The 13,088-nt window shown below is 43.2% G+C and overlaps 1 protein-coding gene and 1 long non-coding RNA gene across 2 annotated transcripts in view; one reads left to right on the top strand and one right to left on the bottom strand.

Moving 5' to 3' along the window:
- Nucleotides 1-13,088, bottom strand: part of ARHGEF38 (Rho guanine nucleotide exchange factor 38) — a 57,054-nt gene that overhangs the window by 37,616 nt on the left and 6,350 nt on the right. The window contains exons 2-3 of the mRNA XM_038400640.2: nucleotides 4,230-4,420; nucleotides 1,060-1,183 (exon numbers count right to left, since the gene is read on the bottom strand). Coding sequence (XP_038256568.2) covers nucleotides 1,060-1,183; nucleotides 4,230-4,420 — 315 coding nt within the window. The remainder of the gene's footprint in view (nucleotides 1-1,059; nucleotides 1,184-4,229; nucleotides 4,421-13,088) is intronic.
- LOC122459948 lies at nucleotides 4,391-8,453 on the top strand. The gene is made up of 2 exons (XR_006280938.1): nucleotides 4,391-5,493; nucleotides 5,909-8,453. It is a non-coding gene; the product is annotated as an uncharacterized LOC122459948 (long non-coding RNA).

Here is a 13,088-nt window from a genome sequence, read left to right as displayed (position 1 = left end):
CTTGGCTCCACTAATTAGGTGCCTGGACCCTGGAGAAGATGCACATGTAAAGTGAGGTGGTGGCCTTTGGGGGAATAGGGGGTAGGTGGGAGGGGGAAATGGGGTGAGGTAGGGGAAATAGGAGGTAGGTGGGGAGGCAGTGGGGTGAGAAGAGGGGGTGGGGGAATTTGGGACATGCAGAGGTATGGCAGCCAGAGAAAGAGGCGACTTTCACCAGCTCCAGGGCTGCGGCTGCTGAGGAGTGACGGCCCTCCTTCCCAGCCTCAGCTTGGGGGCTGCCGCAGCAGGTGAGAGAGGGAGAGACCTGGCCCCCCCTTCCCAGTCCCAGCTTGGGGGCTGCCATGGTGGGGGAGAGAGGGCACATGCATCGCATCAGAAAGGTAAGACTACTTATATTAAAATGAGTTGTGTGCTTTTATCTGAAGAACAAAAAAATGTTAATTATTATTATGTTTTTTTATATACAGCTTTTATCCAAAGTGCTTTACAATAGTTAGCTAACGGTACAAACAACATTTGGAAAGATCATTAAATGGTCCACCAAGACCCTCAGCAATTTTCAAGTGGTCCACAAAAAAAAAAATGTTTGAGAACCACTGCACTATTCACCATGCTCACATCTGAATAATTCTTGGCTGAATAATATATTGCATGTAAACATCAATACAACGATGTCTTGATATTTTTATTTTTCCAATCATTTGTTTAATTCTTTACTATCACAGTACTATATGAAAGTTTGCCTAATTATCTTAGTAGGAAATACCAAACGGGGGGAGTGGGCCCTGTGGTTAGCACCTGTGGCATCGTAGTCAGGACTCCCTTTTACAGTTTTTACTCCCCCACTGAAATCAAGTAAGGATGGATTAAGGGCTACACGATCCAGCCTTTAATGTGAATGCAATACATCACTAGATAGGCAGTACATTTTTTATTTTTATGTATTATCATGGGGATTTAGTAAGGGCCTGCTCCCAATGGAAGTGGTATGGGGTGGACGAATGTTCTTATATTATTCTTCATACCATTTTGTAAGATTCAAAAAGACAATAAACATACCAATTACTTGCATGGGTGATTCCACGTCTGCTGTGGCTTCTTCCAACAATGACAGCAGTTTGGCTGATATTTGATGGACTGTTTCAATGTTGCTAAACAAGCCATCCACGTCAAACCTAACAATCTGATGGAAAACAAATATTGAGCAACAACTAATAGAAGCATAAGGAGGGACACTGAATAGTGCAGGCTTTTTCCTGCTTAGCCTCAAGTGTTCAAAACTCCAGGACATGCCACTTTTTGCAAAAGCCTAAGTAAACATCCTTGCTGCAATTTCAAGGACACATGTGCATTGTTTTAATTAATGCAACTGGGCTAAAGCAATTAACAAGGGGCACTTTATCAAGTGTATTTAAACTTATTTTGAACAATTCTTAAAGGAATATGTGTGTCTTGGAGAGAAGTAAATATTATTAGCTAGCTAAAGGTAGAGCTGTAGCTGGCTAAAATGTTTACTTACTTCGTCACAAAGAAAAAAGACAGTAAAACTGAAAGTGACAATTATGAGAGAATCTGATCCCTTTATCATGTAACCCATAGAGACTGTGTAAATTGAGCCCTGGTTGTTTGTTTACATAGGTGCCACATATCAGGCAGATAACCATCCTGGACTAGAAGAGGCCATTTTATGTGAGGAGATAGGAGTAAAATCAAGGCAGTGTATTTTGGCTAAAATAAACATATTTATGGTTATTACAGAGACAAAGTGGGTGAGGTAATACTTTTTTTTGGACCAACTTCTGGCCCAAGAGCTCTTCCTAACCTGAAAGCTTGTCTCTCTCACCAAGTTGGTCCAATAAAAAATTACCTCACTCACCTTGTCTCTAATATCCTGGGACCAACACAGCTACAACAACACTGCATATGTAGATTTATGGTTAGTCATTAATATAATCTGTGGGCCAAACCCTCTGCTGATTCAAACTGGCACAAACTTCATTGACTTCAATGAAGCTAAACCAACTTACACTAACAGAAAATCTTAATACATAGGGCAAAATTATCTCACTGCTTATTTTGAAATAGGCAAAAAAAAAAAAGATTTGAAAATATACTCTTCACACTGGCAACTTGCTTCCATGGACAGAAGGACAGTCATTAAGGTTATGGAACAATTAGAGTTACCCAGTATGTGGAAAGGCAGAAAACTAAAGGCAGTGTTGATTTTGGCAGATATGCTGGTCCTTCTGAACATGCCTATCCATTAGTAATAGAATTGTGTGTTTACATAGCAGCTTACAGAAGGAGTCCAGGAGAATCAAATTGCATGTTACCGTAACAGAATCAATATCATGTTTTAATTGCTTGTGTAGTTAATTTCTGATTATAGAGATTAACAACATTTTTGCTCCATTAGGAAATGTGAAAGATTCCTCTCTAGCTCAATCTTCTAGACACAATTTTTTTCCTGTTGAAGCAGTCTGCCCTCAAATAAATAAAAAACAAGCTTTCAAATGTGGTTATTCACCTCAAAAATAATCTTAAAAGCGTATGACATTCTTAAAGCCTTCTTTTAAAAAATTGAGATTATGTTAAATTAAAATGTAGGGTTGTGATCTTGTTTTTATAAGCTTTTGTCTTTTATCAGTGGGTCTCTGATATCTTATGTAATGCATGTGTTATTCAGAAATACATGGGCACATAATGACAAAGGCCCAAACTGGTATATGTGCCTAACTGATAAAAGTAGCAGACAATTGAGAAAATGTTTTCAGTATGAAGAGCAGCAAATGGATACATAAGGTAGTTCCAAATGCCAGGAGCTGCAGAGGAGAAAGCTCTCACATCAACATTGGCAAGACTGTAATTGGTGAGTGCAGCTAGAGAGGAGAGGAAGAGAGACAAGGAGCCATGTTGTCCTCTCAATAACACCAGCAGGTGCCAGGGTTTCTACGGGCTTGTCTACGTGGTGCCAGCAAAGCACATAAGAGCACTTTACAGATCACACCCTCTAATGTGTTGTGCTACAGGCCCTACTGGCGCAGGTTAAAATGAACTAAATACCTTATAGAGCACACCAGCAGGGTCTATATCAGGCTGTTATCGAGCAACATGTTAGAGTGTTTCACAAATCACAATCCTCTAATGTACTTTGCCATGCCTAAAATAGATAGGATTCCAGGAGAGGTGGAGTCAAGGCAGTTGAAAAATAGTTTGGCACAACTTAAGCAGGCAAATTGTTTCATATGGAACCATACATACATAGTTCAGATAACTGGTTAAAGACCCAGTGTGGATTCTGAGCTGTGCTAGTAGCATATAGCAGCTGCCTGGCCTGGTAGACTGTGAGGTAGGAGGACAACTTAAATTTTTCTGCCAGAACCTGTTGCAGAACTAGCATATGAGTGCTCCTGGCTGCAGGGAATGCTGGTACTCCAGCACACAGTTTGCCCAAAACTGCAAAGGTTTTTGGGGAAAAATGTGCTCTCTCTGAATAACAGCTAAGCAGGTTTGAAGTTTCTGAGGAAGAGCAGAATGGGTATAAACTGAGCTGTAAGACCCGCAGGAAAGATGTAATCTGATCCATCCTGCTTACATGTAGCTTCACTATCTAAAATGCAAATACCTCAGGACTCACTGGGTTGCCTTGCCTAGCATTTTCGCACAACAGCTGTTCAAGCAACCAGGATGAGTTTGTTTGAATAAAAGCGGTCTTCAAGAGTGAAATTCACCATGGTGTGAAGGACCATAACATTCAAGCCCCTTACTGGGGAAGTTGGTGTAGAGGAGCTTCCATGATGATGGGACAAAGTCAGGGGAGTGGACGTGTAATCTGTGATTACCCAGCAGGCTGCCCAAGCAGCATGGAGGAGCTGAGGCTGCTATTCTAGTTCACAGCCTGGAATAATGGCCATGGGGTTCAGGGTGAGGAGGTCTGTGCTGCAGTCCTGTTTCTGCCCCATTTATTCCAGCTTTATGCAGGTGAAGTGAACTTCACCCTGAAAGCCTTGAGCATTTAAAGTAGTCCTGCTTGCCCGCCCTGCGGAAAGACCTACCCCCTCCAAAAAGTCAGGCCTAGAATTGTACCTGGCACCATACCATTCCTGCATATCCCTTGGCAGACATTTGTGTTTATTGTTGATTGCGGACAGAGCAGTGGTGAATTCAGATCTCTGTCAAATCAGCCTTTCCTCCAAAACATAAAACAAATAAACCCAACGCTTTCTTACCTGCTTGTTTCTCAAGGGCTGAACCACTTCCCTGATACACAGCTCCAGGTCACTGAGGTAGTCTTTCTCTGTCTGCACCAGTTCTGCAATGATTTTTACCCTCTTGGCCATCATTCGCCTGGTCAGCTGCTCTTCATTCTCCTGCAGTGAAGTGACGGGTGACAAGGACCCAGCTTGTGGGGCCATCTTTTCTGTTAAAATTTAGCACAGAAAACTTATGAGAACTGTAGTGTAAGAATCTTTATTCCCACTGTCATGCCTACTCTGGTTCGAGTCATGGAAGATGCTTGGTGTAGCTCAGACAAGGATAAACCCTGCCTCGTTGGCCGAAGCAAGGAAGGCCAAATAAGCAGCAGATTCATGTGGTTTCATTGCCCGGGAATAGGGAGCTTCACTGTGGGAATTCTGTGCCCCAAATCCTTAAAGCAGCATAGTTCCTTCCAGGGTTTGCTCTGTGTTAGTGCAGGGGGAGAATATGGGGTCGGAAACAATGCTAGTGTCCACTGAAGACTCCCCCAGCCACATGAGCAATGAGGGGAGAAGTATATTCAGCAGAATAGCTACATAGGAATTGCTATACAGGATCAGGCCAATGGTCCATTTAGTCCAATTAACCTGTCCTTGAGTGCCCAGTAGCAATTGGATAGGTGGAAGAAACCCTGCAACCGGCAGTTATGGGATAAGGCTGTGGTCATCTGGGGCAGGTTACTATTTTAAATTTAGGCTGGGACTTTTGAAAGAGCTGAAGGACTTAGATGCATATCTCCCATTTAAAATTATTAGGATTTATGCATTTGCCATCAACGTTGCCATCCTTTAGAAATAAAATCTTGGCCCTAGATTAACTCTTTGGGGCAGGAAAAATGTCACTTCTTATGTAAGGTGAAGATTGCGTTTAACTGAGCCTCACTGGAATAACCTTTGCCCTGTTAAAAGAGACGAATGTGTGGCTCAGGGATACAGGAAGTTGTGCTACAAATTCATCTGTCCATGATGATGATGAAATCTGTAATTCTATCTGATTAGGTTCCGTTGGCCAATTTTGAGAAATTCTAGGAGAATGAGGTCAGCTGTGAGATTCAGTAACAAAGGATCCCAAGGGCAGGAGATACAGGGATGCAGCCATTCATGACTAATTTTCCTTATAATAAACCCAAAATACCTATTTTATCCCAGACATTCGAAAACGTTCCTTTGATATTGATGAGTCACATATATGCGTTACAGGTAGAGAAGAAGGAAATTTGCATGTTTCACAGGGCATGTAAGTCTGTAATGTGGTTCCTTCCTTTCATAGGTTCGTAAGGGATTCAGTTTGCCAATCTGGCAGATATACTGTGTGTGAGCTGCAAAGACAGGTTGTGTATTTTATCTGTAGGCACAGATCTACCACTTTTTCACAGGAAAAAACACTTAATAGGAAGAGAGACTTTGGAGAGTCTTTAAGATACTGCTAGCCACCAGATGGTGTATAGAACCAGCAAAAAATGGACATACCATTACTGAGTGTCAGTGCAATACTCTTATAACAGTTTGACAGCAGAGAGACTTACAGCTGAGTGGCAATGCACTGGCACCCTCTATTGAGACCCAGACTCTTATGCTATTTGTGTCAACATTTTGTATACACCCTATTGTCTAACAAGCGAGTAACAAGATGTATCTTTTATTTTTGCAAGGTGACAACCAATATTGAACATTCTGTAGTTTATGAATGAACTGCTTAGCAGGAGAAGAGTCATAAACATACAGCAATGCCTGCATAAGACAATGAAGGATTAGGTCTCTGATACTTGTGATACTGTTTATAAGAGAACCAACAAGCTTGCAAGATGGAATATTCTGAGTTGTTCATCATCATGGGTCATAAATTGTTATTGATCCGACATGTCATCATCATCTTCTATAATTATGCTGAGTGCTGACCCTGGATATTCTGAACGGGCAGTTGTGTTGCTAATCTTACCCTCATTATATGACACACTTGCTAGTAAGCCTGTGTGGCCATGGGTTTTTTTAATCAGAGCATTTCTTTGCCTCAATTTTGATATTTTCAAACACAAAGGATGAGCCTGAATAAATGTGTAGCCCTATCCAGTTAGGGACTTTTCTGCTTAGATTTTTTTTTCTTCTCTTGGGCAATCATTATTTTTACCATTGAGCTTCTCAGCCTTGGTGTGAAAATAGAAGAGGGGTGATCAGGAGGGGTGACTGTTTTCTTCTTCAGGTTGAAACGTTGCCATCAAAATGGCAAACTAGGCAAAGGATGTTTCTCCTCTCCAGGCCCAATTGATCCAGATTTTTAGGCCAAATTCAGCCCTGATGTGAGCAGGTGCAATTTTATTGACTTCAGTGGAGCAGCATCCACTTGTAATATCCATTCATCATGAATGCTGCAAAGTGGAATAAATGAACAGGCTGTTGTTATATCCAGCAATTGGCCCACACCGGTAAAGAGGAGAACAAAGGGGTCATTTGTACCTTTTCATGGCCTCCTTCCAATTACTTCTCATTTCCCAGCTAAAAACATAGGGCCAGAGCTTTCCGTCTGCGTCCTCTATGCAATAGTGCACTCATTTTTTTAATAGAAATCTTGATTTGTAACTATACTTAAAACTTCAGAGTGAACCACCGAAAATACTGCAGAATTGAATCCATTTAAGTTCTATGTATAGTGATCTCTGCGCAAAAATCAACATTTCCATTGAGGTGGCATGTGAAAATAATTTATCTACCTTGTGAATAAGATAGTTTCTGAAAAGATGCATAAAGCACCAGACAACATGGAAAATCCCACTCGTATCACTCTGTCTGGCTATCAGGACTAATAGGACATTATTGGAAATGTGAATGTAAACAGACTTATTGAAGAGAAACATTCTAATCTTATACTATAACTTTTTTTTTAATGAACAAAATAAAACTATTGCGTTCCAGTTTGGGCTTCAAGATGTAACCCCTGAGTTGTTCTTTTGGTTTGTCTTTCAAATTGCTTGATCAAATTCAATCCTTGTATTGTCAGTACTCACTTATTAGTCTTAATATATGGTACATAATATAGGTACCAGGAAATAACAACTACACCCAACCTCAACTAAAAAATAGCTAGGAGAAATTTCAGTAAATCTTGTTTTCTTTGTATTTTTTGTAATATATTTCTTTGTATTTTTGTAATATAACTTTATATTTTTTGTTAACTATATCTACTTTTTCACTTTGGATGTGCCTTTCTCTATACAATGCAAAAGGAAGCTACTGAATCAATGATTACAGCAGAAATTGTGGTTTTATGTTCACCTGATTGCTTTTGAGCCCTTTGAGGATATTAATAGGATTCTATGGTCAGAAGGGAAAGAGGGAAAGCTTGAGGAATGCAGCTAGAGAAAACACATACTTCAAATATAAGCAGACTTTCTTTTCCATCTGGCACCTGCATCAACAGTGGTATAAGTCTGGTGAGGGCTGGGGGAGGAGAAAGAAGAAGCATTGCTTAGGCTCAATGCCATTGTTGTACAATACAGTCCCTTTGTCCTTAGAGATGGTAGATATAAGATATAAGAGCATAACATTCTCCAAGTAATGACATTGTCAAAGCAGCTACCTGTGTTTTACTTGTTCCTTTTGTGAATATGCAGTCTAAAAACATCCCTCAAAGATAATCACAAAGAAGCAAATCCCTGCACTTACCTGCACGGGTACAGAGGGTCTCCTGGCAATAGGAGGGTCTGGGTAGGATTTGTGGACCTATATGCCTTGTGTGCAATAGACAGTAGATCCCTCCTCTGAAATAGCTCCTGCACAGTACAGCAACTTGCAGGAGGTGTTGGGGCCTGCTTTGGGAGAAGCCAGAACCAGAAGATCCACCATCCTCCAGTCCTTCTACTTCATAGAACGGGCAGTCCTGGGAGTAGGATCTTCCTAAGTTCCCAGATAAGATACTCAGGTTGGACGCTAGATGTGCTCCAAGGGTCCTGTCCTTACTTCCTGTGTACATACCCAATATTCTCATTGGAGGAGAGTCAGAGCATTGAGTTGATGGTATGTTACATGTCAGTGAGTATAATGTGGTAAAACAAAACTAGTGGTCCTACAGGGTGCTAGCCACGCCACGTCACCCTCTGCAGAAGGTCAATACATAAGCCTTATGCTGACACTCTGCAGTCAGGGACATTTCACCCAAGTAATGACAGAGAGAAGCTATGAAAGTAACCAGTGCATACAAAGGAAAAAAAAATACAGTATTTAGAACACAAGAAGAGGAATATTATAGTATATGTGAGTTTGCATGAGTTGCCAGGACAATGAAATTTCTCAGAACATCAGGACCAGAGATAGTTTGTAATTAGGTAATTCAACCCTCAGTCATTATTTGTTTCGCATCAGGTATAGAAAAAAATCCACATATTATATGAAATTCCTTTCTTCAGTTCCTTGACATTAGACTGTTAATTCTGTGTGTGCTGACAGGAGAGTAGAGATATCCCCATGGGAATGTGCTGGAAGAGAAAGCTTATTGCTGTGTGACAGAAGAATGCCTTGACTGTTAGTGCTATTACCTGCAAATAAACCTTTCCAATATGTCATGGACTGGTGTATTTATGTCAGTCTTATGCTACTTGGTTAATGTTGGTAATGAAAGACTTGAGGAAGGGCTACATCCAATGATATGCACATGTCAAGCTGTGGCATGGATAGTGTGAAAGGATTGTCAGGTGTCTCTGACCCAGGATCTCACAATTTTGATTAATAAAATGTTTATTCGTGGGTCTGACCATGTGTATGGAGATAGAATTCCTATACACTTTAAAAACATTGGGTCTTAGTCTTCACTCCCTTAGAGTATGTCTATTTCAGTAGCCCTTTGGAGCCTCAGTCATAGTCCCGATTGTGCTAGGTGCTGTACAAACATAGAACACAAAAATGGTTCCCCAAAGAGGTTACATCAGTGAAACTCCAATGAGTTCAACAGAGTTGCTCCGGATTTACACTGGGACAAGTAAAGGAGACTTACGCCCACTGAATAGAAATTTGAGCATGGAAGGACAAGTGGAGTTGTTGTCTGATATGATCTCAAGACAGTGGGTATATTTACATAGATATATCTTCTGCACTAGTGTAATATATGCAGATTTTTAGCCCTAATTGGACTTTAATTCAATCAAGAAACCAGCTGTTTCAAAGAGCAACAAATTTTGCAGTGCAATAAGAAATTAGCTCTCTGTATATTTAAAATCTAAATATAGTCCAAAGAATATAAGGGAATTGGGGAGAAATATGTGGGCTTTCAATGACGAGATGCAGAAGCAGGGGGCTGGAGAAGCTGACAGGAAGAAGAGGCATGCTGTTCAGTGAGGGTTAGGAGAAAGAAAAAGGCTGGGGGAGGGGTTGTTCTCTGACTTCTTATAACATCAAAGGGTAGTGCTGCTACCCTCCAAGAACACTGCAAACAATTTTATATTACAGCTGATCAGTACACCACTAAAGTGATAAGTCAAAACCAAGGGTATTAATACTAGATAGACTTCCAACATGACGATTTTTCAAAAATATTTATTACCTTCAGGTGAAATACTGCAAATCCCTACATCAGATAGTTTCTAGAAACCCACCTTTTCCATAATCCCTCAGACAATAATTCATCCCCTTATGCCAAGCTCTTATCTAGCTAGTTTTAAAAGAAACAAACGTAACATAAGTAATCTCTTCAAATATTTTGTGTGTTCCTCCTACGTTTATATGACTGCAGCACAGCTATAGCACTGTAGCTGATGGAGGTAATCCATCTTTCTTAAAGGGGGTATCTAGGCCAATGGAAGAATTTTTCTGTTGACCTAGCTGCATCTATACAGGGAGTTGGGTCAACCTAACTGTGTTGCACAGGGTGCAAAAATTTTCACAGCCCTGAGCAACATAGCTAGGTCAATCTAATTTCTAAGGGCATGGCTACACGTGCAAGTCAGAGCGCATTAAAGCAGCCCCGGGCACCCTACCTCATGATGCGTCCACACTAGCAAGGCATGTAGAGCGCACTGACTCCATGGCTAGAGCGCTCCTGATACTCCACCTCAGCGAGTGGAATAACATTTTGGGTGCCCCGCTGGAGCACCACGGCGCCATTGTGGACTTCCTGGCCTGTTAATGCGCTCTAATCGGCCTCCAGAAGTGTCCCACAATGCCTGTTCTAGCCACACTGGTCATCAGTTTGAACTCTACTGCCCTGCCCTCAGGTGACCAACCATCAGACCCGCCCTTTAAATTCTCTGGGAATTTTGAAAATCCCCTTCCTGTTTGCTTAGCCAGGCATGGAGTGCTCTCAGTGCATCTTTCCAGGAAACCATGCCTCCACGCGCCAGGCAATCCCTAGCATGGAGCAATGTCGAGGTGCTGGACCTCATCCGTGTTTGGGGGGAGGAAGCTGTCTAGTCCCAGCTGTACTCTAGCCGTAGGAATTACGATACCTTCGAGCAGTTATCAAGGGACATGATGGAAAGGGGCCATGACCAGGACAAACTGCAGTGCAGGGTTAACGTGAAGGAACTGTGGAATGCCTACTGCAAAGCCCACAAGGCAAACAGCCACTCCGGTGCTGCACCTGTGACCTGCGGTTTCTACAAAGAGTTGGACGCAATAGTTGGAGGCAATCCCACCTCCATTCCGAGTACCACCATGGACACTTCAGAACCCAGTTCAACAAGGCAGGAGGAGGAGAAGGAGGAAAGCAGGAGCAAGGGTGCTGAGGTGGAGGAAGCCACCCCACCATCCCTAGATGCATGCAGCCAGGAGCTGCTCTCAAGCCAGGAGGAAGATAGCCAGTCATGGCGGCCAGTGCTTGGGGAAGGACAAACACCAGAGAAGGTTCCCGGTAAGCAGCTTTTATTTTGGGAAGGAAGTTATTCGGTGTGGGCTCTTGGGGCGAGGAGGGTTAGGGCTGCATGCATGCTTAAATGCGGAATAGGGCATTGATGTGCTCTCTCACATCGCAGTAATCGGCCTCAGTGATCTCTTCAAAGGTCTCATCCAGAAGTTGGGCAATGCGCTTGAGCAGGTTTCTTGGGAGAGCCACTGTGGTCCTTGCCCCAGTCAGGCTAACATATCCATGCCACTGTGCCATGAGGGGCGGGGGGACCATTGCTGCACACAGGTAAGCTGCATATGGGCCAGGGCAGAAGCCGCACTGTAGTAAAAGACCCTCCCTTGCTTCCCAGGTCACCCTCAGCAGTGAGATATCTTCCAGGACGAATGCCTGTGGAAAATGTTGGGAGAGTGTTCAGTATAGGGGCCTGCTGCAGCTGTTGGCTCTCCCCAAGGCACAGAAACCTAGAGGACAGCACGGCTGGGAAACAATCAGTCCCCCTTGACCCAGTGCTTACTCACCATTTTGGGGCTCCCATGGGTTATGTGCGCTCACTTTGGGATGGGCAAATTATGCTATTGTGTAGACTGTGTTTGCCCATAAGTATGGGGGAATCATTGCTCTGTCTAATGTGTACAATGTTGTCTCTGTTAAGTGTTGCATTTTGCCTTTACAGATGCAACCTTGAAATCTCAGCCATCCGTGTTATCACCGGCTGAAAGACTTCAACGAATTAGGAAGAGGCCACGTAAAAGCAAAGAAGACATGTTGCATGAAGTCATGCAGCAGTCCCTTAATGAGAATCTAAAAGTGCAGGAGTGGCAGGACACTGAAAGGAGGATCTGCCAGCAGATTGAGGAGGGCCGGCACAAAAGCGCAGTGCTCCGGCAGCAAAGCACGGATCGGCTGATAAGCATAATGGAGTGCCAAGCGGACTCAATCCAGGTGCTCGTAGCCATGCAGGCGGAGCACTATTGTGCCTGACCCACCGTAGACCCCTTGTCCCAAAACTTTTTCCCTTGTGCCCCCATGTCACCTCCCAACCCACTTTCCCCAACATCCGGGTTCTTATCGTCACCAGCTGCCTCCAACACCTTAGCTTCACCACCCAGCCCTGAAAACTATGACCCTTACCCAGTGCACTCAATGCCCATTACCATGCAGTATAGCCATCCTGAAGTGCAGCACTCGTTGCACAGCACTCCAGACAGGAAGGCTGAGTATGAGAACAAGACATACGCAAATCTGTGATTGTACTGTTCCCAACCCCATTCCCTTGCCCTTTCTGTTTCCCAAGCAGTTGTTTCTTTTCAATAAATGGATTTTTTGGCTTTGAAAACATTCTTCATTATTGCATAAAGTAAAAGATACCTTAGCCCAGGAAAGCAACAGGCACTGCAAGTCAGCGTAGCAAACACCGATTCCTACTAACATTGGAACCACTGCACTTCACTCCTGTGCAGGGCACCAGACATTACTGGAGGCTTTCAGCCTCAAATTGCTCCCTCAAGGCATCCCTAGTCCTTGCAGCCCTGCGCTGGACCCCTCTAATAGCCCTGCTCTCTGGCTGTTCAAATTCAGCCTCCAGGTGTTGAACCTCCGAGTTCCATGCCTGAGTGAATCTTTCACCCTTCCCTTCACAAATGTTATGGAGGGTACAGCACACGGATATAACTACGGGGATGTTGTCATCGGCCAAGTCCAGCTTCCCCTACAGAGAGTGCCAGCGGCCCTTTAAATGGCCAAAAGCACACTCCACAGTCATTCTGCACTGACTCAACCTGTTGTTATACCTGCTGCTGTCAAGGTTCTCTGTGTAGGGTTTCCTGAGCCATGGCATTAAAGGATAAGTGGGGTCTCCAAGGATCACAATGGGCATTTCGACTTCTCCTACGGTGATCTTCTGGTCTGGGAAAAAAAATCCCGGCTTGCAGCTTCCTGAACAGGCCAGTGTTCCGAAAGATGCGTGTGTCATGCACCTTTCCGGGTCAGCCTGCATTAATGTC

The sequence above is a fragment of the Dermochelys coriacea genome, chromosome 4 (genome assembly GCF_009764565.3).
Source record: "Dermochelys coriacea isolate rDerCor1 chromosome 4, rDerCor1.pri.v4, whole genome shotgun sequence".
NCBI classification, from domain to species: domain Eukaryota; kingdom Metazoa; phylum Chordata; order Testudines; family Dermochelyidae; genus Dermochelys; species Dermochelys coriacea.
This window is presented reverse-complemented; position numbering and strand designations above follow the sequence as displayed.